The sequence below is a fragment of the Limanda limanda genome, chromosome 4 (genome assembly GCF_963576545.1).
Source record: "Limanda limanda chromosome 4, fLimLim1.1, whole genome shotgun sequence".
NCBI lineage: Eukaryota > Metazoa > Chordata > Actinopteri > Pleuronectiformes > Pleuronectidae > Limanda > Limanda limanda.
Window position 1 is genome coordinate 21,219,108 of NC_083639.1, and position 26,241 is coordinate 21,245,348.

At 40.6% G+C, this 26,241-nt stretch overlaps 1 protein-coding gene across 1 annotated transcript; it reads right to left on the minus strand.

The window, feature by feature from the left end:
* On the minus strand, positions 1–26,224 carry LOC132999604 (DNA ligase 1-like). The gene is made up of 11 exons (XM_061069306.1): positions 26,205–26,224; positions 24,200–24,370; positions 22,050–22,212; positions 21,598–21,893; positions 8,488–8,537; positions 6,308–6,398; positions 5,579–5,625; positions 5,301–5,456; positions 3,622–3,771; positions 3,252–3,404; positions 1–2,776 (listed from the first exon to the last, which is right to left on the minus strand). The coding sequence occupies exons 1-11, from the start codon at positions 26,222–26,224 to the stop codon at positions 2,520–2,522; spliced, it is 1,554 nt and encodes a 517-aa protein (XP_060925289.1). The 3' UTR covers positions 1–2,519.
* Positions 26,225–26,241: the final 17 nt, after the last annotated feature.

Here is a 26,241-nt window from a genome sequence, read left to right on the forward strand (position 1 = left end):
TAAAAAGTAGGTTGCCTTTATTAGAAGCTGGGAAACCAAAACATCATCGTTGTTAATACTTTTTTTGTAAGACCACAATATTGCCATTGCATCATCGCTTCGCACTTTTTCCACAACATGCAAAAGATTCAAGAGTTCAACGTTCCTTTTTCCACTACTGACAAAAAGTGTCTCCACTTGGTCTTCTGTAAGAATCACAACTTGGCGTACATTTTTACATTGCCAGTACAACGGAAGGTAGATAGAAAAGAAACATCAAAAAACAGTACAACAGAAGTCGTAGAATGGATGAGAAAGGAGAAATTCATAGCCTTATGCCATGTGCCTCCGGTGGGATGATGGCGAGGACTCTCACTCAAAGCCCTCACTGCTGTGAACTACAAGACAGTGTCTGATCCTACTGCAAACAGAGCTCTCCGAGCTTTACATCCGTATAAACAACGTTTTTTTCTCCCCCTTATGTATTCCTTGTTTGTATCCAATTGTCTTAAAATGACATTAAGGACTGAGTGCCAATTTAGGACCTGAATATAGAAAAAACACAGTAACCTTTTAATGACAGTCATAAAACAATCAAATGTGCTTCTGAACCAGGGACTAGGTTCGAGTGGGTCCTGCTCACATCTAGGACTGATTTCTAGTGCAGCCTTAGGACCAATCACAATTACTCCTGACCAACGCCTAATAAATTAGGTTTAGTTCCAAGACCATGAAAGCAACTTTTTCTTTTTCCATTTTTTTGCTTTGACATCAAACATTACTTATCGTAATAAAAGACAATCTCACAAGTGCTGCACCTGATCTCTGAGTCACTAGTTTTGAGATCATTTATGGCTTTGGATGTTATGCTGATCGTACAAACTGTTGACTTGTTGTAAGACTAATTCGCTGCTTGTAGCAAAGACCTAAAACAGAAGGACAGATTACATTCTCAGGCCTCTAGTGATGATATCAGAGCCACTACTGAAAACTCAACGAAAATTAAGGCATTAATAGACAAATGAACGCCAGATACATACTGAGCTACCCACTTCGTCATTTCATCCCTTTCTGAGCCTCAGTACTGTACCACTCTGGATTTAAAAATGTGTCAGCTTTTGAAACACTAACGTGAGCAACAAAAACTACTCAGAAACAAAAGGGCATGGATAGCAACAGTAGGGGGCGCAGAGAAGAAAGAAAAGAGCAGGGACCGGAGTGAAGAAGGGAGGGATGGCTGGTCCAACCATCAGGCAGAACAGATTGGATAGGGTCAACTTTTTTCTTTAAAATCAAGATACATTTTATTTCTTTTCTTAAAAAACAAACATTACAAAAAAAATCTGAATAGAGAATTATAACAATGAACCAACAGGAGAAAAAACAACATTCATTTTTTTAACCCTCAAAAAAAAACAAAAAAAACAAAACAAAAAAACATCTCTTCTTGCATTTCATAAAAACAACAAAAAAGATATAGGGGTGCCTGGCACAACCGGTTGAATAAGAAGAAGCTGCAGCCGTGCGGTGAGGGGAGGATGATGTGATCTGAAAAGGGACTTGGATGCTTCATGTAGCATCATTCGAAAGCCAAACATGTAACAACAGAAACCGTTCCACACAATGCTATGGGCCGACAGAAACAATAGAAGCCATACCCTCTTACAGGATTTACCCCACAGGCATACGAAGTTAAACAAGTACATAAAAACACACACATGTTGGCTTGAAATGTGTTATAGTGTCAGATGGTCTCGTAGCAAACACTCAGCAGTGACCCATCACTCTGCCACTAACACACTTTGATCGGGTTGATCTAAGAAGCTGCAGCTACAAGAGAAATACTTTTTAAAATAATGCGCTTCATTCTCCACACAGCCGCACAAGAGGTAAGGGCATGGATTTGTCTGCAAGAGGTTGGGTTCTTTAAAAATAAAATTAAAGGTTAAAAACTAAAGTGGCCCTGTTAAAACATGCTCCTGGTTTAAAAGCACAAGTACCAAAGAGGTTAAAGGCTTCAGCCCTTTGTCTGTGAGTGTGTGTTTGTGTGTGTTGACTTTGTAAATACAGCGCTCTAGTTACTGATACTGGGGAACTCTGAACAATACTCCCAGAGAGGACCGATATCAGTAAAGTGAACAGGGAAAATAAAGTGTGGGCAGTTGTTACGGATCGCAGATGATCGCAGGAGAGGGGTAAAAGAAAACCTTGTGAACTTGTGTGTCCACGATGGGGACGGATGCTCATAAGCACTGAGCTTTTCAAAAAGGCAGAAACTCAGAGACTGAGTTTTTAAAACTAAAACCAATAACATAAAAGATGAACACAGAGGGAGGGACGGGCTGACTGTCGACAATACATGATCACAATTTCTGAGTTGAGGTGTGGGGTGGGGCAAACAAGAAAAAGCACACCAAGTCCAAACTATTGAGCCAGGCCACCGGGAGGAATAAAACAACAAAAAACTGGAGAAAAAAAAAGCAAAAAAGAGAGAAGAGACAGAGAGACGTGGAGGATGGGCATCAAACAGGTACCATCTTCTAATCTTCTCCAGAGGGTGCCTCCTCTTCTGAGCCATCCTCCTCCTCTTCGTCTTCCTCCTCATCCTCTCCTCCTGCGGCCTCCTTCGTCTTTTTGGGGGCAGGGGCGGTCTCTTTCTTCTCAACCTCCTCTTCTTCCTCCTCCAGGGGACTCTCGGGCTCCTCCTCCTCCTCCTCCTCCTCTTTGGGTGAGCTCTTCTCTAGGGCCTTGGCGCTGGGGCGCCCCTTCCCCTTTCCTTTCATTGGGCTGGGTGTCACTGCGGAAAAAACACAGAACTGTTAGTCATCATCAGATCATGTCCAGTCTCACTATTGATGGGTAAAATCATCAAGGGTCTTGTTTCCAGTAAGGAAGTATTTAACATAAAAGGGGAAACAGCCTGGCTCTTTCTAAACTTTAGATACATTTAACATGTTTCAATACTTTCGATATGCTAAGAGGTGAAATCCTCAGATTTAAGGATAAGGGTAAAGAAAAATTTGCAATATGCAACATTTGAAGTTTGGTCCACTGATCATCTACTTAAACTTGTATGTGGTTTAACAAACCTCAAGGCAACTTGAGCAGAATTGGCAGAAAAATAATAAACACAAAAACATGTATATTCTGTCCCTCTGAGCCTTGGAGTCTGATCATGAGAAGAAGTTTTGCCAGGACAAACTAAATACATAGGTAGATGTTTAATTGCAGGGTTTCTCCTCAATGTCTGTGGCTGTGATTGGACATCTCACCTGTGGCCTTTAGTCGTGGTTTGGGGCTTTTCTTCTCTTTCTTTTCTGGCCGTCCCCGTCGAATCACCTTCTTGGTTCTCTTCTTGGAGCGACCATAGTCACTGTCATCGTCATCCTCCACCATGAAGTCCTCATCGCTGCCAGACTCGTCGGCTGCACACAGAGTTGGGACATATATCCATCAGTTCCTACACTATGTGGTAATTAATTGGATACAAGTTCATGTAATATCAGGAATTATATACCTGACATAATCCTTACAGTTAACCAAGCCTGCTACCAACAATTATTGCAAATATAATTTTTTTTTTTTTTAAAGTAGGTTAAAGTAACAATTCTTTTTTGAATAAATTGTTGCAGTAGTACATACGGTCCAAGTAGGGTTCTTCTTGTTCTTCCTGCTCTTCATCCTCACTGCCTGCGTCACCCAGCAGGATCTCCCTCTGTTTGGACACTGCCTTGGAAGCCGCCTGTCGCACTGTACGCTTTCGACTTACTTCCTTGTCTTCATCACTGTCATCTACAAAACACAACACACACAATTTGTCATGTTTTGTATATAAGGAAATTCCCTCCATCTGAATTTCAACTCAGACACATTCACAACAGAATTCATTCCGTTGCAGAGATCACGTGTTTTTGTTTACAGCACATAGACACCGGCTGTGTTCTCAAATGGGCTCCCCAGGACTTTCTGTGGACTTACTAGGGTTACAGGCAGCAGAAATTCACAAATACACTTCCGCTGGAGAAACTGCAGAGGATCTCTGGAGTGCAGTGCATTTCTGAAAGCCGCTTTAGTCTTAAAGAAGCTGAGTAAGCACTAACAAAAGAGCCAGATCAAATTGACTCACACATATTAATAAACATGTCATATCCAAGTTATCCTCAAAGAGTTCACAATTGTGGGAAGCACTATGTTTACACAGCATGCCCATTTGGCCTGAATCGCATAGGCGAAGGGGCGGGCGGGAGTCCTATTTTAACCGGTCTGTATTATGCTATTAGGAGTTATTGTAGCCTGCAGCAAGGATGATTAGCAGCTGACAGATGTCTGCTAATCTCAACAATTTCTACCATAAATCCTCAAGCCCAACCCATAAACACTCAGAAGACATCACTTGAGGCAAATTACTCACTCAGCTACCTCTATACTTTTTCACACGCAGTGCTACTTAAAGCTACTTTACATCCCTTTAAGGTCGATCAAATTAAAACCTGAAGCAGGATGCAGAAAGAGATTTCAAGACATTAAATGGTAAATGTTAATTAAATCTGAACTAATTCTGGCCGTCAGTGATTCACTGCGACCCTCCTCCATCCCATACACATGGAGTCTTTCTATCCAGAGCCTTGGTCAAGCCACTCATTATATTCTCTTCATCCTATTTAAGCACCAAAAGTGTCTGGCTGTGTGTTTATTCCTATACTTCACACAGCCTCTAATTCTAAAATCATGACATCACAAGGTCTAATCAACTAATTGATTTCTCTTTGTGCAGGGCGATAAAAATGTTGTTTTGATTTTAATTTGAAAAATAAAGTTTTCTCGTGGTGGACATCGATTCACGGCGTTTAGTAGTTTAATCTATGGTGGTAACAGGGGTGCACCTCGATGAGCTCAAAGGTCTCTCTGATGTGGGAAGGCACACAGACTCAAGAGTGAGAGATAACTTCTCATGTGAGGGAAGGAACTGCATTGCTGCCACAACTGCAGCTGAAACTATGAGGTCTGCCTACCTGCGTGGACGGTAAAAACGCAACAACGTGAGCGAGGACACGCTGCAAACAGCATTGCATACAACAAGTTAGAGTTCTTTGATGTTATTATGAGAAGTGTAAAACCAATGTTTTGGTTCATAATGAAACAGTGGTGGGACAAATTAGAATATGATGGGCCACCAGTGTACATAACATAAATGTGAAACACTATTTATACTGTGTATCAAAGCAGATCTACAAATGTATAATATAATTTAATGAAGAATTTATCCGTAATTTAAAGAAAAAAACCTGCTACTTTGTAGAAGGAATAACCTGGATTGTTACCTGCAGGCCGTTTTCTCTTTGGCCCTCTCTTGGCGGGCTTCTCCACCACCTTGGGTTTCTTTCCCTTTTTCCCTTTCTTTTCTTCATAGTCACTTCCTCCTTCTTCATCCTCCTCCTCTCCAAATTCGTTGTCTTCCTCCTCGCTGCCAAAGTCTTCTGAAGCAGTGAAACAGGGGTAAGTCAGTGAGCTGATCAGTTGCCACTAATAAAAACCCTGCAGTTTTCACAGAGTACATGAGCCAACCTCCTTGTCTAAATCAGAAAACTAACAGACTTACCTGCTGAATCATTTTTGGGTTTAGAGACCTTTTCATCAGACTCCTCACTGGAACAAAGAATAGGCAAAAACAAAGTTTTATCAACTGGAGGAAGTGTAGCCTGGATACCAGGATCATGGTACAGATTTTACATAGTCATGTGGAACAATACTTAAACATGCAAGATTGGATATGTGCTGACAACTGCTCTTTTTGTATCAAAAAGCTCTTTAGCAAAATCAACACCTTGCTACATTATTTTTTCTCAAATACACTGAACAAAATGAATTCCCTCGTATTAGTTCTGTAAGGTGCAGCACACTGACATGAAGATTCAACAGCACAATTATCAGACGGGACGGGATAATGGGGAGGATTTTTGCTGCCCAATATTAAGAAAGATTGGCATGTTGGCTTCTGGCATGTTGGCTTCAGGCATGTTCATTGATCGTTGTAGGAGTACAAGTGTAAAATACATCAACTCCGACACATTTCCGCACATCTGGCTGCTAACACAGGAGCTGCTGTACCCTAGACCCTCACGGCCACATCTGCTCCTCTCAGTGTTGATATTGTTAAGCAACAGATGGCACAGGATTGATTTATATCCGTGCAAAATATGTGAATGGGTATTGTGTACGCGTGTGTGAATTAAAAAACATCACTATACAATCATCCAATTTATCAAAATTGTCACAGCAGTAAATGTACTATTTGAACGTGTTATAGCCTTCTCTTCCAGGGACTCACCTGTCATCCTGCGAGTTCTTTGAACGCTTGTGCTTGGGCTCACGAGGGGCTGGGCGCACCTTCTTCGGCTTATTATCGCCATACTCCTCATCTATGGAGAAAGGACAAGATTTCCATCTTTCACTCGCTGAACTCAACATGGACAACTTCTCAGACAATTGTTTTTTATTCAAGTCTCTAGACATGTCTTTGATTTGCAATGGTGATAATTGGATGTACGCTATAGTCCTCTATTGTGTTTTTGAAGGGCCTCTCCAAGCCTTTGTGTCGAATTGTTGTGAACCAACCGTGAACAGCGGCTACGACTACATTATAGAGGAGATGTGCGTAAAACTTGACATAATTGTTATGCTGAGAAACAGTCAAACTGTATTTGCCTAATATGAAGTTTTGACCTATTACTGTTCCTCAAAAGCATTAATGTCAAAACAGGATTAATGAACAAAGAGACTTGTGGCCTTGTTCAGACTGCCTTTCCAAATTCTTTATTGGACTAGATGCCAAAAATACATGAGATGGGAATTTTTCTATTTAAACCAATGGGTGGTGGTTTTAAATGGGATTGCAACCGTTTACAGGTGTGCCTTAGTCTATTCGAATCAGATTTCAAAGCCGTGTTTCTGCTGGTAGCATGTTTTGCAGCTTGCCATGCCAAAATCTTATCAAAACGTTTGGTTGCAGCCAGGACATCAGATTTGAAGTGACCGGTACAATCATGATCCGACACCATTGATTAATAACTAAATAGATGTAATCACAAGGTTGTGTGTGCAGAATGACGAAGACGAGCAGACAGACAGCCACTCACACACACAATCTGCTAGGAAATTATTATTTATGACTGAATATTCTTTAAAATTTAAAGCTGGTATAAAATGGTTTCAAAATGACGACAACAATATAATCGCAATAATTTCTGCGACAATATGTCGTCCAACAAAATTGATTGTGACAGGCCTAGCTTACAATTTTAAATATGCATCAAGTGAGGTGTTGCCGTGCACAGTTAACAGCTTTAGTTCCCTGAGAAGCCTTTTCCACCAGGGCAGTTTCAAGCCCCTCGTAGCCAGTGCCTGATCTGTAACCAGTTTTGTGTTTGACAGCTAAAGAACTGGTTGCTGGTAAGTAAGAACCGCTATGTTAGAGGCTGGGGCGGGATTACCCTGACGTGTAAATACAACAATGAATGTGCAGCTATAAAGAAAGATTTACTCGTTTAAGAAAAGTATTTGACCATAATGTGATGATCAGTGCTTATATTGTGGCGTCATTTCAAACTACATTTAAACTGTAGAGATACAAAGACTGAGTCTCTGTCGGTGTGTGTGTGAGTGAGTGAGTAAGTGTATGCAAGAGAGAGAGAAGAGAGGGCGCAAGCATTCCACAAATTATGCAGCGCACAAGTCTAAACTGAATGAATGTCAAATCAGTGTGGGGACCACTGACCACTGTCATAGACTGACTGTGGTAGTCAGATTTTTGAATTGACAACCTTATTTTGTAAATTAAAGCACTTATATTATAACAGTAACAGTTTATAACACTATATATAAAGTGAGTTAATATTTGACTGCAAAAGCAACCACGTGCAGTAATATTGAAAATTGAGGGTGCACATTCTGATGCGTTGCAGCAGAATCCAATACAATTGAAGTCAATTGTGACCTGTTGTTCGGGTGTAATAAAACAGGAAAAAAACAAAAACATGCCTCCATACTGCTCCTGTGGTGTCATCCAAGTGTCCGCAAGACCCAACACCCAATGAGCAGTGCGGAGAGACATTATCTTTTCTTTCTGTTTTAATACATCGGAAGAATAGGGCAACTTGGCTGCAACAATGTTTATCCTGGAAACTCTATCAGTCACTTCACCTAGCCCTCCATCTGCATAGTGGTGAGTAGATTATGGGTGAATTTGAAACTATCCCTTTAAACAGCAAGTACTAGTTGCGAAGAGATTTTGCTTTACTGTTTCCACTGTGGGAGATAAGGCTTAAATAGCTATGGATGGATTCAACAATGTTAATAATCTATAATCAGGTCCACTTCATGGTGATACTTAATTTTTGTTTCACAGTTTTTAAATACTTTGTTCTGTCAGGAAATGAATTAGGATCAGGATTCTATCTGTGCTGTTACTGCATACACACTGCGTTCAAACACACATGAAACCTCTCTTACCTGCATCGTCAGACTCGTTGAATTGTGAGTAGTTCACCACTTTCCTGTTCCTGTGAAGAAGAACAAATGGTGCATTAGATCATATTTTCAACAGGAAATAAAACCTTCATTGCCCATGTCTGGTATTAGACAAATCAATGTATGCTGTAAGATGGGGGCATGTCTACAAAGATGTCAATTCATCAGGCAGCAATTTTTTCGGCTGTATTTTTAGTATTATTTGGTGTAGGAGGCCACAAACGGCCTCCAGCTGGGGGCACTGAACTGGACACTGAACCCCCTCCTTCAGTTTCAACGGCTCATTTAGCAAAGTGTACAGGGAAGCCTCAGATGACACAGCCAACTATAGTTCAGGTAACACACACCTATAGAAATCTGCCTGGCACCTGACACGGACCTGAGATACTGTTCAGGTTAAATGCCACTGTGAATAAAAACACTAATACTTTTAATGAAAGTCAAAGGGTATTTGAAAATCACCCTTTAGACACAAATCTTAGAAGGTTTAAGAAGAAAACAATGGGTCGAATAATTTTATATGCATTTTCTAAACCCAATTGCATCAAGTGCAGTGTTCACTGAACAACTGGTGATCACAAACTAGATCTGCCCGGAAAACTGTCTGTGGACAAAAACACACTGGAGCAGTGTGGTGGTGTTGGTGGAACGGGACGGTAGAAGTGGTTAACAGCACCATAAACCTTCAAGAAGCTAGATCACAACAGCAGGCCAACACACCACAGCAAAAGTCCCAAACATGAGCCAGTGACATGCACGCCACATCATTATTCACACCTCAAGGATATCAGAGAGCGCAAGATACAATTTTTTCCAACCATTTTAGTTCTAATGAGTCACCAGACAACAGTTCTTTGAGGGATCAATATATGACGCAGCGAGTCTCCGTCATGGGCCAGGGACCGACATAACTGATGGCTCAATGGCCCAGGGGTGGCAAAGGTTTATGCAGAGCAAGTTGATTGACCAGTTGTTACTTGTCTGTCCAAACAGACATCTATGTTCACTTCCTGTTTGGGTCATATCAGTCAGGATTTTTTCATCCCTGATTTGTCACACTCCAATCACGTGACCCTTTTCTGGAAGAAAACAAACGGTGCCATTCTCAACTTTCCAGATGTGAATGCAACATAGATAATGAATTACAAGTGTTACTGACCTTGTCCTTGCTCGCTGTTTTTGTGCAGTTAAATATATTCTGCACTTTATAATGCTACAATCACATGCCCAGTGTATGCAAATGGTCATGTGGTATGTTTGAGGCGTGTTAGTAGTGACCGCATATATCATAGGGAACTAAAGCTTGTCTGGATGGAGGTCGTATCCGTTTCACATGTTATTTTAAAATGAACATATTTTTGTGGATGTGGGATCCCAATATTTTTACTTATTTTGACCTTTTATTATTCTTTGACGGTATTGTGTGACACTGGATCAATACATTTCCATCTGGATTTATTATGCAACTCTTCTTCTATGGAGAATTGAGAGCAACTGACAATCTGTCGATTCACATATTCAGACCATATACTGTACATTAAGAGACAAAATTGATGGCAAAATCATATTCCTAATGCCCTAGTGGCTGGATGCTGTATGAGTATAAATCCTGCCTTGTTCGTGTAAGTGGATGAAACATGGTACATATTAAATAATTTTTTTAAAGATGGTTTCTGTCATATTTGTAATTCCCATCCCACTGATACTCATATACTTCTTATTGCCACACACTGCCACACACCCTCCTCCAAACACTGATCATTTGAACATTTGCACTACTGTTACTTTTGTACTACTGTATTACCCCGCCTATAGTGTATTCATTTTTATATTTTTATCCTGCTCATAGTGTATTCATCATCCTTATATCTTACAATTCCTGTTAAAACTGTAATATTCCATTTATATTTCTTACTGTACAGATCTTATTTATTTACATTTTCACTTTAATATGCACAATACTCTGCACTTTTACGAGTGCAGAGTATCAGGAATCAAGTGGGGGATGCCCTGCTTGATTAATCGAAATTTAATCATGATTACGATTATGGGGTCAAAGGATCGCCAAACTACTATAATCGAGTTGAAACGATTATTTGGCATTTTTTTCCGAAAGAGACCAAATCGGCAATTCAGTCCTTCCCCCAAAGCATTCAGCGCGGCCCAGCTGACTGGCACTCACTTTCCAGCAGCTGTGGAGTGAAGGAGGCGAGTTGTGTGTGTGTGTGTGTCCTGCCATGTTCTCACATTGTTCAGGGAATGTCTGAAAGCAGCTTTAGAGTGGAAAGATATAATTGAAATGTTTTTACAGTAAGCAATATAAAGCCCCATATAGTTATCTGATTATCCTGTTGGATTGTTCCTTATAATTGAACAGCAAGGCAACAGCAGTTTCCATATTTTTAATGTCAAAATTGTACAGTGGAAACTCATGGGCATTTTTTCTTTTAGTTATAAAAGTAAAAAAATAAGAATTTTGTTTATTGAATGCTTAAAATAATGAAGATAATGGTTCCAAAACAAAAAATCTGTGAACCTCATTAGTTAAGAATAAAAGTTACTTTGGATTGGGAAAAAACACCCCCAACATTGAAATGAAGCAAAGTGCTAAGATGTCTCTGCCTGTTGGAAATGTTTGAGCTGCAGAAACTGGAGGTGTTAGACAGTGGTTTGCTAAGATGAACAACCAGCAATGTTATTTTAACCTGAGACAGCGATGGTCAGCACAAGATAAAAATAAGAAGCTGCCGCTTAACGTTCTCTACTTGCTGGAGCTAATGATTATTAGGGTCGGAGCTTGGCAAACCTGTACCCCAACACAAGCGTGCTATGCAGATATTGGCCAAACCAGACCAATCTATATTAAAAGGTTACTTAATCGACCAAACAATATAATTAACTGTCTCCCTTTAACATTGATTCCGTCACAAAAGGGTTTTCCAACTCAGTTTGTAGTGTCACAGCAAACCCTGTTTTTTGATATGGTGTTTTATCACAGTGAATTCTACACACCAGAGTTCTGTTCAAGCCGACTTCTACATACAAACTAAAAGCCCATCACCATAGTTGACCTATTACCTGCAATGATCTCCAATGCCCGAGCAACACCGGCGTCTATTGCGCCACGTACTGGCTGCGTGTCGCGGTTTTAGTCCTATGCACTCAAATAAATACCAGTACTATACAGTATGAGGCTCAATATTTCACAATATAAACCTTTTATAAACCAAATGAATGGATTCAGTCAACTGAAAAACTGGAGTGCTTTTATTTTGAAACTGATAGGCTACAGGAAGTGTTGCAAACATTTATGTTCATGAAATATTTGAACCTCTTTCAATATGCATTGAAACTGTGCTAAAAGATTATTTTCTCCGTCTATTATGCTGTGAACTGCACAAAGAATGCACAAAAAAACGGTGCGAGAACTTGAATCTCTAGAAGAGCAGTGTGACTTCCGGGGCTGTGCCAGCTCTAATCTGTTAATATAGGTATGCAAATGAAATGCAAGCTGTTCCTCAGCAAGTGTGGCACGGGCAAAACCAAACCCAGACCTGATCCATATACCAGCGAACTTTCAACAAAGGCAACATGATTAGTCACTTCAAAATGTAGGTGTTATTTAAGCAGGATCTGCATAGTTATCTACTGTTTGGTGTGTTGTTGTATTCAGATGTGCAAAAAGTTAGCTCCCAATTGTTTATGTATTGAAAACTGATTATAAGATAAAGTTTAAACTAAGTATCTGTTCACAAAGTAAATGCTCTACCGATGATTCTCAGCTCAGCCTTACTTCACTAAGGGATGAGAGGTTTCGCATAAGAAAAACCAGCAAGCCTGGTTTGGATGAACAACATTACGCTGGTTAATGGAAAAAGAAATGTGCGTTCATCAATCTCTACTCAATTAAAACCGCTGAATAAGAAACCAATGTGACAAGAGCTTTTAGGGACTGTAGATCAAGTCAGATCAATGTGTAGGCTACCGCACGTTCTATTTCATGTAAGGTGAGGGGTGTTCAGCTGCAACATGCAACTTCACCACTAGATGTCTGTACACCCTGTACCTTTAACTCTACATAGCTCATTTGAAATTTCTCAAAATAAAAAATATAGTTTGGTAAAACATAAAACGTTGCCCTTAGTGTTATGGAAACACAAACTCAGAGCTGCAAACATTAACAGCATCTGACTCGAGTCAGGGTTAGACACAAATAAATATCTAGAACGCCTGTTGGGTTTGGGTCCAGGTGTTAAGGCCGGAGCATGCTTCTACGTTGTCAGGGGCCTGCAGGCACGAAGCTGTAATGAAGGACTCGTTCTCATTCATGGTTTTCCAACCGTTGCGCGTGTTGCCATGCAATTCCCCGCCAGAACACTAGGCGCAGTAATGTTTTTTGTCGAAGTCGGCTCTTCTTCCTGTGTTGCACGAAGAAGAGCGATTTATTTACATCGCCACGGCGGCTCCTCAGAGCCTTTTTCTGGCGGAAAAATCCGCCGGTTAGTGACGGGTTATACTAGTGGACATAGTGTCAGATCTCTTCTGCCAAGTGCTCTTCTATCTGGTCCATATTCGTTCTTCTAAATCTTCCGTGGTTTCCGGGCATGAACCGGAAATGCGACTCCGGAAATGATGTAGTTAGCAGACCAATCACAGCCCTTGCGGGCGGGTGACGCTTGCGGGGCTTTGCCGTCTAGTTAGAAAAATTGGCCGACGCACGTAAGGACGTGAGAAGGGCCGTGAGGGGCCCGGAAGGGCTCTTGCGTCTCCGGGCCCGTGAAAACGCAGAAGCATGCGCCGGCCTTTAGTCTCTTTCCGGCTCGGACAGGTTCAGACAAAAGAGATCTGCAAATTGAGAATCGGCCAGGGAGTTTACCCAGTTTGCCAATCACACATGTACAACACAACGGAAGGGTTATCTGCACAGACTCAACAGCATCAAATCCTCCGCATTATTGTCAACACACAGACTCCAGAGTCAGCTCTTATCACCACTGAGATATTTTTCTTTTTGTGTCTGTTGCATGTGAGAAGGGTCATCAGACCCCCCCACACTTGCTTGCTTTCAGTGAAACTACCTGGATACCCTGTTCTGTTCACAAATCAAATTATCTTGAATTGCTCCAGACTTTATTCCCCGACGCCGGGCGGAGAAAGTTGCATTTTGGACATTTGCGTTAACGCATGTACCTCCTCCGGAGAAAATACGGAGGATCTGTGGAGTTCAATGCATGTCTGAACTCAGCTATCCAGACATTTGTGGATTCTAAGGTTAATGAGCACTTAAATGTTAATAAAGTAATGAACAGGCTAGGATTTCATGTTATTACTGTTCCACATCATGGACCTATCGCAGTTTCATATTTTTATTCAGAATCACTACACTTCTTTATAACGCTGGTGACCATTATTGTAATTCTGTTATTTATCACAACCCATTCCACAAGTTTACATAAATAATACACCCCAATGTATATGCAAGTCAAAATAATGCATTTTAATTAAAGAACCAAGAGCTGGCTCTGTAACTTGGATGAGCCTTCCAGACACAAAAAAATCGCGAGATTTCGATGATCACGTTTACGTTGGATCTGACTGCATAAATCCACTTCTAATCAAGTTAAAGGCCATTTTGATTTGGATTAAAATGGCCTGAAGACGTTTTAATCACTGAGGGGGGCACTTTTCGTGGTTATCCGCCTTCCTCCGACATCAGCGGTGGTTCACTGCTGAAAACCTGGATCCGCGACCCCCTCGTTTTCCCTCCTTTCTTCTTCTCGTCGGTCCAGAATCTACAGACACGTTAAAAATGCGTCGTAACGGAGGCTGGGGCACGACGAGCCTAGTCTGCGCGGTAACAAGCTCACACCCCGAGGCCGACCACCACCACCTCCACCTCCTTCGATAGAGTCTGACTGCCATGTGTTCATGGTGGATCACAGCGTGCATGGATACAATGTGGTCTATTGATGGCGTACACACAAAATAATGGAGGCCCCTATTAATGTAAGAAGTAAGTATTGACAATAGATAGATAGATAGATAGATAGATAGATAGATAGATAGATAGATAGATAGATAGATAGATAGATAGATAGATAGATAGATAGATAGATAGATAGATAGATAGATAGATAGATAGATAGATAGATAGATAGATAGATAGATAGATAGATAGATAGAGTACTTTATTTATCCCCGAAGGAAAATTAAGTTGTCATAGCAGCCGGTATATTTGAATACAATAAAATACAATACGATACAATAAAATTAAAAATATTGAGGTAGAAGGAATAAAAAAAACAGAAGCACAAGATAAAATACAATAAAATAGGCAGATAAAGTGCAGTGGCAAGATGATGGTAAAAGTCTAAAAGTCAGTATATATAGTATATAATATATATTTATATATGATAGTAATTATACCAATATAAAAGCAGTATATGGTAATAATGGCAGCAACAGTATATATAATAATAATAGTAATGGTGATATAATATCGTAATTATAACATGTACACATGTATAAATATGTGTATATAGACTTATGTATACAAAGAATATACAGCGATCACAGCGTGCATGGATACAATGTGGTCTATTGATGGCGTACACAATAATGGAGGCACCTATTAATGTAACAAGTAAATGGTAAATGGATTTGTATTTATACAGCGCTTTTCTAGTCTGATGATGACCACTCAAAGCGCTTTACAGTACAGTTTCACATTCGCCCATTCACACACACATTCATACAGTGCATCTACTTGCAGCACGTTGTTATTCTATGGGGGGCTATTGAGGGTTCAGCATCTTGCCCAAGGACACTTCGGCATGCAGATGGTTCAGACTGGGGATCGAACCGCCGACCTTCAGGTTGGAGGATGACCACTCTACCCCTCAGCCATGATGATATGGGGGTTGTATGAAGCTGAGGTGGTAAGTGGACAACTGGGCTTTGTCTGCACCACGCAGGGTATTTGGGCAGGTCAATGGACCAATGTGGTTGGACAAGGTTCAGTATGTCTGTGGTTGGCTCTAAGCTTGTCAACCTGGAGGAGGTGGTGGAGGACAGGATGCTGGCAAAACTGCTGGCAATCATGGACCATCCCTCTCACCCCCTCCACAAAACACTGGACAAGCTAAGGAGCAGCTTCAGCCACAGACTCATTAACCCCGCTGCTCTAAGGAACGAGACAGGAAATCGTTCCTCCCAACCTCAATGAGACTGTACAACTCCTCTACCTCTGTCAGAGCCACCATCACAGAACTGCACTAAACCTGTCTCCTTGCACTGTGTACCCTGTACAACACTCCGCTCCATATACACTTACTTCACATCATATGTGATATGTGTTCATATAAACCATATTGATATTATATATCATTTTATACAATAATATTGTCTTTGCACACTCTGTCTACATATTCCTACACTCATAGTATATTATATTACCTATTGTATAGTCAAATACTTATATTCATACCTCTACTATATATCATATATTATATCATACTCTCTGTATATTCTTTGTAAACATAAGTCTATATACACATATTTATACATGTGTACATGTTATAATTACTATTATTATATCACTATTACTATTATTATTATATATACTGTTGCTGCCATTATTATTATATACTGCTTTTATATTGGTATAATTACTATCATATATAAATGTATATTATGTTATATTATATACTATATATACTGTACTATTCTTATATACTGTCTAACAATAACATCGTATCATCATATCATCATATCATCATATCATCAGTACTATTAACATCATCTTGCCACTGCACTTTATCTGCCTATTTTATTTTATTTTATCTTGTGCTTCTGTTTTTTATTCTTTCTACCTCAATATTTTTTATTGTATTCTATTGTATTGTATTTTATTGTATTCAAATATACCGGCTGCTATGACAACTTAATTTCCCTTCGGGATGAATAAAGTACTCTATCTATCTCTATCTAAGTGATTCGAAATCCACGCCATCAGAATAGCTTCAAAGAGGAGGAGTGCCTGGGGAGGAAGTGCACTCCTCTGCTGCTTAAGATACATTTTACATTTTTATTTATCCCACACACATGCACAAACATGCAAAGGCACACTCATGCAATTGAGGGAAATTTGTCAGAACACACAGAGCAGTGGGCAGCCATGTACGGCGCCCGGGGAGCAGATGTTGGGGGAGTAAGGTGTCCTGCTCAGGGGCACTAGACAGGGTAGGGAGAATAGTCTTTTGATTTTTTGGACAGATCCAGGTTCGTCTTTTGTTGTTATTCCATCCAGGTAAGTTTTTGTTGAAACTGTGGAGTCGAACCTTGGAGTCGAACCAGCATCGAACTAGAGACCTTTTTCTGCCAGTAGTCCAAGTTTCTGCCACTAGTCCACCGCACACATGCACAGACATGCACAGGCACACTCATGCAAGGGGAAATTCAACCGCTGCTTTTAACCCATCTGGTGCCAGACACAGATGTTAGGGGAGTAAGGTGCCTTGCTCAAGGGCACTAGACAGGGTAGGGACAACACTCTTGGATTGTTGGACAGATCAATCCAGGTTCGTCTTTTTGTTGTTTCTCCGTGGAGTCGAACCAGAGACCTTTTCTGCCCATAGTCCAAGTTTCTGCCACTAGTCCACCGCCTCTCTCTGCTTGTGTTGGGTCTGATGTTTTCTGCTGAGCTCACATGCAGAGAACCACTCAGACTTACAGCATTGATTCCCATGAGGTTTACCTCCTTCCTCCAAATGTAAAATCGACATAATTCCACAATTGCCCAAACTTCAAAGATGACTCATCAGACCTGTTTTGTTCAGCTCACATCATGAGATATCTCTTGAGGCAACAGCTCAAATTGACCCAGTCAGTGTCCCATGATGCAGTGAATGACGCTTAACTGCCACAAGCAAATGATTTTAACATATCAAAATGGAAAACAACACAACACACAGAGTCTCTTGTGTGTTGTTATGTTCATGAAGTAAATCAGTCATTGTTAGAGTCTTTGTTAATGGGTCAAGTATAACACAGTACAAATGAAAACATACTGACCCACAACATTCATAAACATAACCCAAACATAAACAAAAAACAGTTTACAAGACACTTCGATGGGTCATATGTTTATTCATGTACAGTATATGTGGACTAGAAATACAACTTATCCTATGATATTTATTGTTTAAACATTATTATTCATTATCTGTTTAAACAGCAGACTCCTCATATGGATGTTCCCTGCGGAATTGTATACATCTTGTATAATGCAAAATAAGAGGAGAAAGTTTTGCCAAAAACAATGTACTATCAATTTCAATTCCATATCGTGTTAAATTTAAACTCAGTTTTGTCCCTGGGTCAAGACTGAAGTCACTTTATGACGCAGTTGATCAAGTTTACTCAAGACAACTGCCATACATTGGGGCTTTTGGGGGTTCTGAGGGTCCCGGGCCCTCCAGGTACCTGCCCACTCTACAAGGTTGGTGGTGCAGCCTAATTGATGCTACGTCCCTTGATTCTTTTACACTTACAGTTCAGATAAGTGAAGATGCTGTAGATGTATATCTGCTATGACTGACAGCAGTTTCCCAAGAGCCTCTGTAATGAAATGGTACGGCCTCCCTAAACAAACAATGGCTCAACTGGAGACATATTAGAGGGGATACCAAGACAATAGATGTGCAATGAAAAATAAAGAGTTTTTTTTCATTTAAACCAATCATAATCAGATGTGACAAAAGAACAAAGTGGGTTGGAGATGTCAATGAAAAATTAAAAATGTAGGTCGCTGCACCCAGCTCGTCACCCTGGACTATAAGAGAAAGGTCTAACTGCAAAATAAGACACTGCTTAATTATCCAACAAGAGGATAATTAAGCAGTGTCCACTTCTTATAGGCAATTGTTCCCCCTTTTTCAGTGCTTCCGCAGCTTCCACGCCTCCACGAGTGTTGAGACACTGGTACAGGAAGAAAGAGAGAGAGAATGAGAGAGAGAGAGAGAGAGAGAGAGAGAGAGAGAGAGAGCTCTGCAGCTACTTCAGAATAATATCTTGTCATTAGTGAGTCTTCCTTAAGCAGTTCTACAATATACTGTCACTTTTATTGCTTGTGTGGATGTTTTGTACTGAGATTTTTATAAACTGTCTATGGTGCAGTGTTTTCTTCCCACCTGGTTTACATGCAATGAAGTTTTATGGTCAATGTTTTTTCCGTAAAATGAAACTGAATTTGCTTCATTACTGTTAATGTGAGTGTCTTAGATGTATGTAGATGTTTGACTGATTTACCTAACTGCTTTTATTTTTTAAAGCATTGCATGTTGACTGTTTCCGAAGTCTGTTAATCAATCAACACAATCTTCAGACCCTTGCTCAAAATAAAAGTTCTATAATTCCACTCAAACAACATGAACGTTGTACTTATACTTTGAAGACATGTGGCCAAACGGGAAGTTATTCTATGAATGTTGTTGGCATTATGGAAATCAGCAACCGTCAAGGGTCATTTTCTGTGTTTGTGTGTCAGTCCGATATGGTGTAATGATAATAATCCGATTATCATCATGATAGGGAATCGATTTTGCCCTGCGGTATGATCCCCAAGATATAGTTTTATCTGAGGACGCAGAATAAGACTATGGATATGTTAAACTTAGTCCATGGACTGAAGGCACTCCCTTCTCAGGGCTTTGTCTTTCAATGGAAACTATGGCTCTCAGTGAAAAAGTTCACAACACAAACACCCTTTGTTTCTAGACTCTGATATGCAGGTTAGACAAGAGCTTGTAGAGCCATCACAGTCTCTGCCCTGCTTGCCAGTGACAACAGGGAAAACACTCTGATACGGAAACTAGCGCTGGGTCAAATGATGTCAAGGTAACAGGATGAAATGAAACATGCATGGCTGAAAAGTCTCAAGCATTGCAATCCTCTTCTCCAGATGTCTTCTGGTTCTGTTTGAATGGTGCTGTTCCACTGTTTACAGGTCATTGTTAAGTTTATTCTGGGAGTGCAGGTGCTCATTAAAGAGGATGGTTTCCATTCAGATTCAAGTGTAACTTAAGCCGTTTTTCAGTGATGTCCTTTTGGAGGAAACCCATAGAATTGGGTCTTGACTTTCTTTAGAAGTTTTCTTTCGCACATAAACAATGCAGCAGGAGATTCCCCGCAATGGCGCGTTCACAACACAGAAATCTCCTTTGTTCAGGTGAGGGGTGTTGCAGCAGGCAGAGGCAGGACCTAACGTATTAATTCCACTGCAAAGATCACTTGATTTTGTTTCGGGCACATCGACACCCGCGTCAGCTACGATCAGCAAAAGCTCTCTTGACATCTCATTGTGCTTTTTCACCCTGAGACAAAGGTTTTCTTTCTGTAATTTTCTATTTTGCATCTGTCTCTTGTTAAAAGGTTACAACACACCAACTCACTTGCAGTGAGTACTGCGGAGGACCTCTTGCTTCCTTCTCACATTGGCTCCTCCGAACTTTCTGCACAATTTATACTCGGGGGGGCCCAGTGGGAGAAATTCAGCAGAAACTCCAGAGGCTCTCACTCGAACATTTGCGCTCACATATAAACCTCTTTAAATTAAACCTTTTAATTTCCTCTGAAACCAACACAGGACACTTGAAGGAGAATCTTTTATTGTCCACACACAGGAAATTTGACTACTGCTTAAACCTATCTGTAAAATAAACATGCACACACACACACACAAGCCCACACAAGCCCACACATAACCACACGTATACACACACACACACCAGCAGTACACATCTGGAGGAAGCAGGGGACAGCCATGCTACAGCCCTAGGGAGCATTATTAACGGCACATCTAATGCAGAGGGAAGACAAAGTGTTTCCCTGCCACATAACTGTCTTTCTGCCACATACATGATGAATCAAGCTAAACTACACATATAATGAAGGGAGGGAGGAGGCGATGAAGGGAGGGAGGATGTGATGAAGGGAGGGAGGAGGGGATGAAGGGAGGGAGGAGGTGATGAAGGGAGGGAGGAGGTGATGAAGGGAGGGAGGAGGTGATGAAGGGAGGGAGGAGGTGATGAAGGGAGGGAGGAGGCGATGATTTACTGTTTTACTATTTAGATTGAAAAGTACAAGTGTCATTATGCAATAAGTAAGGGAAAACAGGACTAAGTCAAAACACACTCATACACAGTCCTTGTTTATAGTGCCTGTTTATATTGAACAACATGACACAAACATCTGGGGTTTGACATTTCAAAATTGTTTGCTTTTGTCTCACTTTAGGTTTTATCATTGAACACATACACACACACACACACATAAACACACACGCACACCTGCACCTCGCTCCCCCCCACATTTGTGTCTTCTCTGTGGAATTTTTGTACCAGCAGTGTCTTTATAAAAGTCATGCAAAATACACAACCCACATTTAGGATCATTTTAGCCACAATACTGGTTGCAGAGACGCAGGTGAACCACATGAGAAAGACGCTGAAAATAATCTTAACGTTTAATGGGTCCAGCTCCAGTAGGCCCATTACCAGTTTCCCTCTCTAGGGTAACCTAAAGAAATGCTTAATGAACACCATTTATCTATCTAATTCCAGAACTCTGTCTGTCTGTATGTGACTCGCATATCTCAAGCTACCTTCAACTAATCGGCTTCACACTTGGACCAGAGGAAGTGCAGTGTCCAATTTGGTCGAAATTGGATACATGGTACATTCAATATTGATTAAATACATATAAACAGGCAGCTAGCATTCGATAGCGGTGGCAGCTGGGATTCATAAACGTAAGTTACCATGTCGATCCTGACAACAGCAGGTCTTTACCGGGGCTCATGAACTTCAGGTCACTTTAACACATTTTAGAAAGACAGCTGCATTCAGAATAACCACAGACCAAGAAAAAAGCCCATTCCAAACACGATTATTTGTCTTTCTATGCTAGAAATATGCTGAGAATCTTCTCCATTTTGAAATCACTTCCTGACAAGGTATTTCAAAAACATGATGTGATCAAATAAAAAAACTTCTATAAGAGTGAAGTCAGACATTCACCTTGGCATGTTCATGCCTCATATGAGCCACAAAGACCTCCCTGGAACTGAAGAGGGTACTGCAGTCCCCACATCTGTATCTTAAGCTTGGAGGGCTCTTGAGACCTGCTGAGGATTTACTGTTGCTTTTCTTTTGTGGCAAACTTGAAGGTTTCTTTTCTCCCTTGTCTTGACGATTAACATTTCCTCCATCTTTTTTGTTGTTATTGCTGGTGTTAGTGCTGTTATTAGAATTTGTGGGCTTGATGCTGAGAGGAAGGTTGATGACCAAGTTTGGTGGACCCTCGATGGTCTTCAGGGTTCCATGAATGGCCTGGATGAATGATCCACACATGCAGATTTAATCATATTTCTGAATTTATATCATTAAGACTGGTATGCAAAACATTTCTAGAGAATTTAAATAGAAATCGTTTAATTTTGCATGATGTTTTGTTGCAGACTTAATGATGATGTTCTTCAATCCTACTTTGATATGGTCCAACATGAGCTGTTTCTGTGCGTAGTGCAAGGAGCAGTCGGGGCATTTGAACACTGAGACTTTGGGATTGACAACATGCTGGTCGAAGTGTGCGCAGAGCAGGGACTGCTGAGTGAACACACTGTCACACATGGAGCACTTGTAGATCAACCTGAAAAATACACACAAAAGTGTAATATGAATTGACTGCACGACGTTACAATACTCAATTGGTACATACATACTGAAAGAAGTGTTAAGCGAATCCCAGCTGTTACTTGAGTTGTGTTCTTAAGAAAACATGTTAAGCTCCGGTTAAGCCACCATGTCTAAAGGCCAATTTATGCCTCTCCGTTTTTTCTATTACGGACAGATAAGACCACCCTATCCGTCGTGAAACGCCCTCTCCGAGTGCTTCGGACAGCTTTTCGTACACGTCTGATTTTTCTAACTATCCGTCTTCATGTTTGAGACCCGACGGACCGCTCTTGGCTGTGATTGGTCCGCGAACGACATCATTTCCGTATGACGTCATTTCCGTATTTCCGGACCTCAAACTTCCTGTTTACTTGTAGCCACAAACACAAACACAACCACAGATATGAACACAACTATGATTCTACGATTAATGTGACGTGTGTGTTAAGCCAGCGGAGTTGTCCGGCTGACGGTGGCTCGTTCGAGCACTGAGGGCATGTGTGCACGGTCACATACGGTTATAACGAGCTTTCAAAACGGCGCTAGCAGGCTAGGCTAGCGGGCTAGGCTAGCCACCATGCTAACTGCGGTGGTAACAGTGCAAGAACCCGCCGTCACGACTTTAATTCCACTTCTATCATGACACTGTTTCTATAATACCGTCAGGTTAGAAGCAAACACTGGATAGTAGTTGTTAGTGCCGGGAGTCCCTGCTGACTGTGTGTGGAAGCTGGGGGGGAGCTAGCTCCGGTTAGCTTCTAGCTACATGTAGCCTCAAGCAGATTCAAGCTGTGGAATCAGCAACACAGTTCGGAAACAAGACCGGGGAATCGCTGCGCTAAGAAACGATGACATCAGCATCTTGACCCGCTGGGTGTCACTTTATTTAGTTCTGTTAGTTGCCATGGTTCAGTGTGTGGGACGCAAGCTAACATGTCAACGGAGACACGTGGACTTCTTCTTCCCAAATGGGGTAGGCTTCTCTGAGCTCGTCTTCCGTTGCGCCACCTATGGGTTTGGCGGGGAATTGTTTTTAGACGGATAGTCGTCGGAGAAGTAAAAATCAAAAAGACTCTTTGTCCCCCGCTGAGACCTGTCCGAGAAACGGATACGTAGAAGTATATAAGAGCCTTAACTCCAACAAATCCTGCTACTGACGAAGCAGCGATGAAGGTTTTCCTGAGAGAAAGGAATTGGACATGGGTGTTGGGTTACAGGGAAATGTGTCAGTGTGGAAGGAAGAGCGATGATGTGACGTTGGAATAAAAGGGTTCGTCTGTTGTTATTATTATTATTAGGAAACTGAAATAAGTGTTTAGAGTCCCAGCTGTTGATGAGTGTTTTGTTTCACATAAAGACATTAAACCTTCAGCTGCAACTTATGTTTTAAAGAAACTTTTGATAATAAAATTATGTCAGATCAGGATATGAAAATATAATTTAATGTATTGAAATATACAGTTCAGCTCAGTGTAAATGGTTTAAATTCAGATGGTAATGCAGCTTTAGGCTTGAGGCACAACAAGAGCTGAAACCACACAGAGAACCTGCTCCTTAACACCTGAATGATCAGTAGTGCTGATGAGGGATAGTGTCAGTGAAAGGTTGCCATATGGAATAAAACAAACTCAGGTTAAGCCGCCATGTCTTACACCCACAAATCCTGCAACTGATGACTCAGCGAGGACGATTGTCCTTAGAAAAATGAATTGGACATGGGTATCGGGTCAAAGAGAAGTCAAAGGAAATGTGTCGATGTGAGGTTGGAATCTTCTTGAGTAAAGAGCTTTTGAATTATCTGTGATTGAGCATTGAATTTAGCATTGAAATTCAAGTTTTTGTACTTCAGAAGGCATAAAAGTTTCCGTAGCCTTTACTGAATTCTGTATTCAATGTTGCATAAAATTGAAACAGATTGCGTTGAGAACTTTTTATATATCACAAATTTTGCAAAGACCTACTTGGGCTCTCCAGCCTTCACTCCTGGATGCTGTATATGTGCATGGGAATGTGTGCCAGGCGCAGTCTTGAAGGCCATGGGGCAGAGAGCACATTTGTAGAAGGTCTCACAGTGAGCGCTCTGGATGTGGGACTTCAGCGTTGCAACATTGGCGAAGACCACATGATGGCAGCTGGAGGGAGACAGGGGGGAAAAGGGAGAAAAGGTAACAGTCACACAGACTTGAACGTTAATTCAATTTAATTCAAATGATCAAATGATCTTTTTAAAATCTGTTTGATGTATTGTCATTTAGCTTGGCTTAGCTTAGCAGATGAAACAAGGTTAAAAGGTCACAAATAAAATCTGCGTCTCAAAAAGAAAACACTAATGAAGCTCAGCATAATGTCTATCAGGAACGTCATCTTTCTCATTTATTCACAGTTCTCTGTTTTTCTAATCAGCTGATTGTGGGTATTGTTTCAGTAATCCAATCAGATTTCTCTATGATCTCAATCAGCCGATCAAACTTCGAATCTGCTCTCTTCTCATTTCAATGATTCCCTATGACCCTGCTAACCCAAACCCCCATTTCGATCCGTTTTTCATATCCAGAGCCTTGGTTGAGCCTAGCGGAGTCTCAACTTCATGGGGTACAAAAGTCTCTCATTAATAAATATGGCATTCTATGCCAAGCCTGAACAGCTCTATGTGTCAATATTTTCTCAGTAATTTTTTTTTTTTCAGGCAAAACGCACGCAACGCTTCAAAATGCATGTGCTCTGGGACGCCCAGTACTGCTTTGCAGTCCTAGAAATTTTAGAAATTGTATTTTATAGTTGGTACTTTGCAGGGTTGAGTAATTCTGGTTTTAATTATTGTTTTTATTAATGTTATTAGTTGACTTTACATGATTTTTTGAAAGTATTCCTTTTCGATTCACATTCGTTTTCCCTTTCCTGCTTCGTGTCAACATCTGCACATAAACACATAGCTCGAAGCAGCAAGTGGTTAACTTTTCTTAAAGAAAATATTGGAAGTATTTGGTTTAAAAAAAAACTGTTGGTAAATAGACTATCATTGGTTGGCCGTGTCTGCTTAATCTTACACGTCCACGTAAACAAAATAAACAGATTTAAAACAAGTCGAGATGAAAAAACACACAACACAACCAATTATATAAGCAAACGCAAAAACAACTTTCAGCCAACACAACCAAAAACAAACACTGTGTCGTGGACTACTGCATATTCGCGCACACAATTCACGTTTTTCAATGGACCTCACCAAATGGAACCCAGGGTAATCAGGCCCAGTTTTCCAGTCACTATAATGCCAATATAATTTTTGCAAAGGTATTATATATCTATATATTGCCAATTCCAATCCTCAGTCGCCCTTTGTGCTGACTCAACACAACTTAGAAGCTGTTGAGTCTTTATATATATATTGTACAAACTGGCTAATGTGCACTTTGCCGTACCTACAGGCAAGATACCCTAGAGGTGTATTGTCACCCTACTGGAAACAAATGCAAACACAACTCCAGGCCCCTTCAGTAAAGATAGTCTAATGATAAATAAACAGGCTTACATGTAGATGTGTGGACAAGCTGGCGGGCAGGTTTACAGGCAGGTAAACATCCAGGCAGTTACAAAATACAGCTAATAGACACAAAAGGTTCATAAACCGACAAACGGACGAGGAGCTGCTGACAAAGGCAGCTGTAAATACAGTTTTTTGTATATTTTTTGTGCAAGAATTAAAATTAAATATGAATTTCAAAGTTTAAATCTTTAATGCTTTGCAAGTAATGTCACATTTGTAAATGTTTTATGAGTCACTATATACACAGTTAAAAACAGAGACAACGTTCATTTTTATGATTGGAAAAAAAATTTAATATGTTTTATTTAAAATACACCTGATACACCTGTAACACCTCTAACTGCACTGGCAAAGCAACAATGCAACTGTATGAGGCCCAAACTGTTCTTTGAAAAAGTATTAATTATGAATTTGCTCACCTTGAAATGACCTTGCTCATCTCCTGATGACATAAGC

What these genes read in the sequence shown, in the direction of transcription:
- LOC132999604 (XM_061069306.1), bottom strand. Translation starts at nt 26,224, where the DNA reads ATGAGCAAGGTCATTTCAAG. An exon ending in GTGAAGGCTGGAGAGCCCAA is followed by an intron (nt 22,213 to 24,199) that starts GTAGGTCTTTGC and finishes TGTATTTTTCAG; the next exon opens with GTTGATCTACAAGTGCTCCA. An exon ending in AAAGAGAAAACGGCCTGCAG is followed by an intron (nt 3,772 to 5,300) that starts GTAACAATCCAG and finishes TGTGTTTTGTAG; the next exon opens with ATGACAGTGATGAAGACAAG.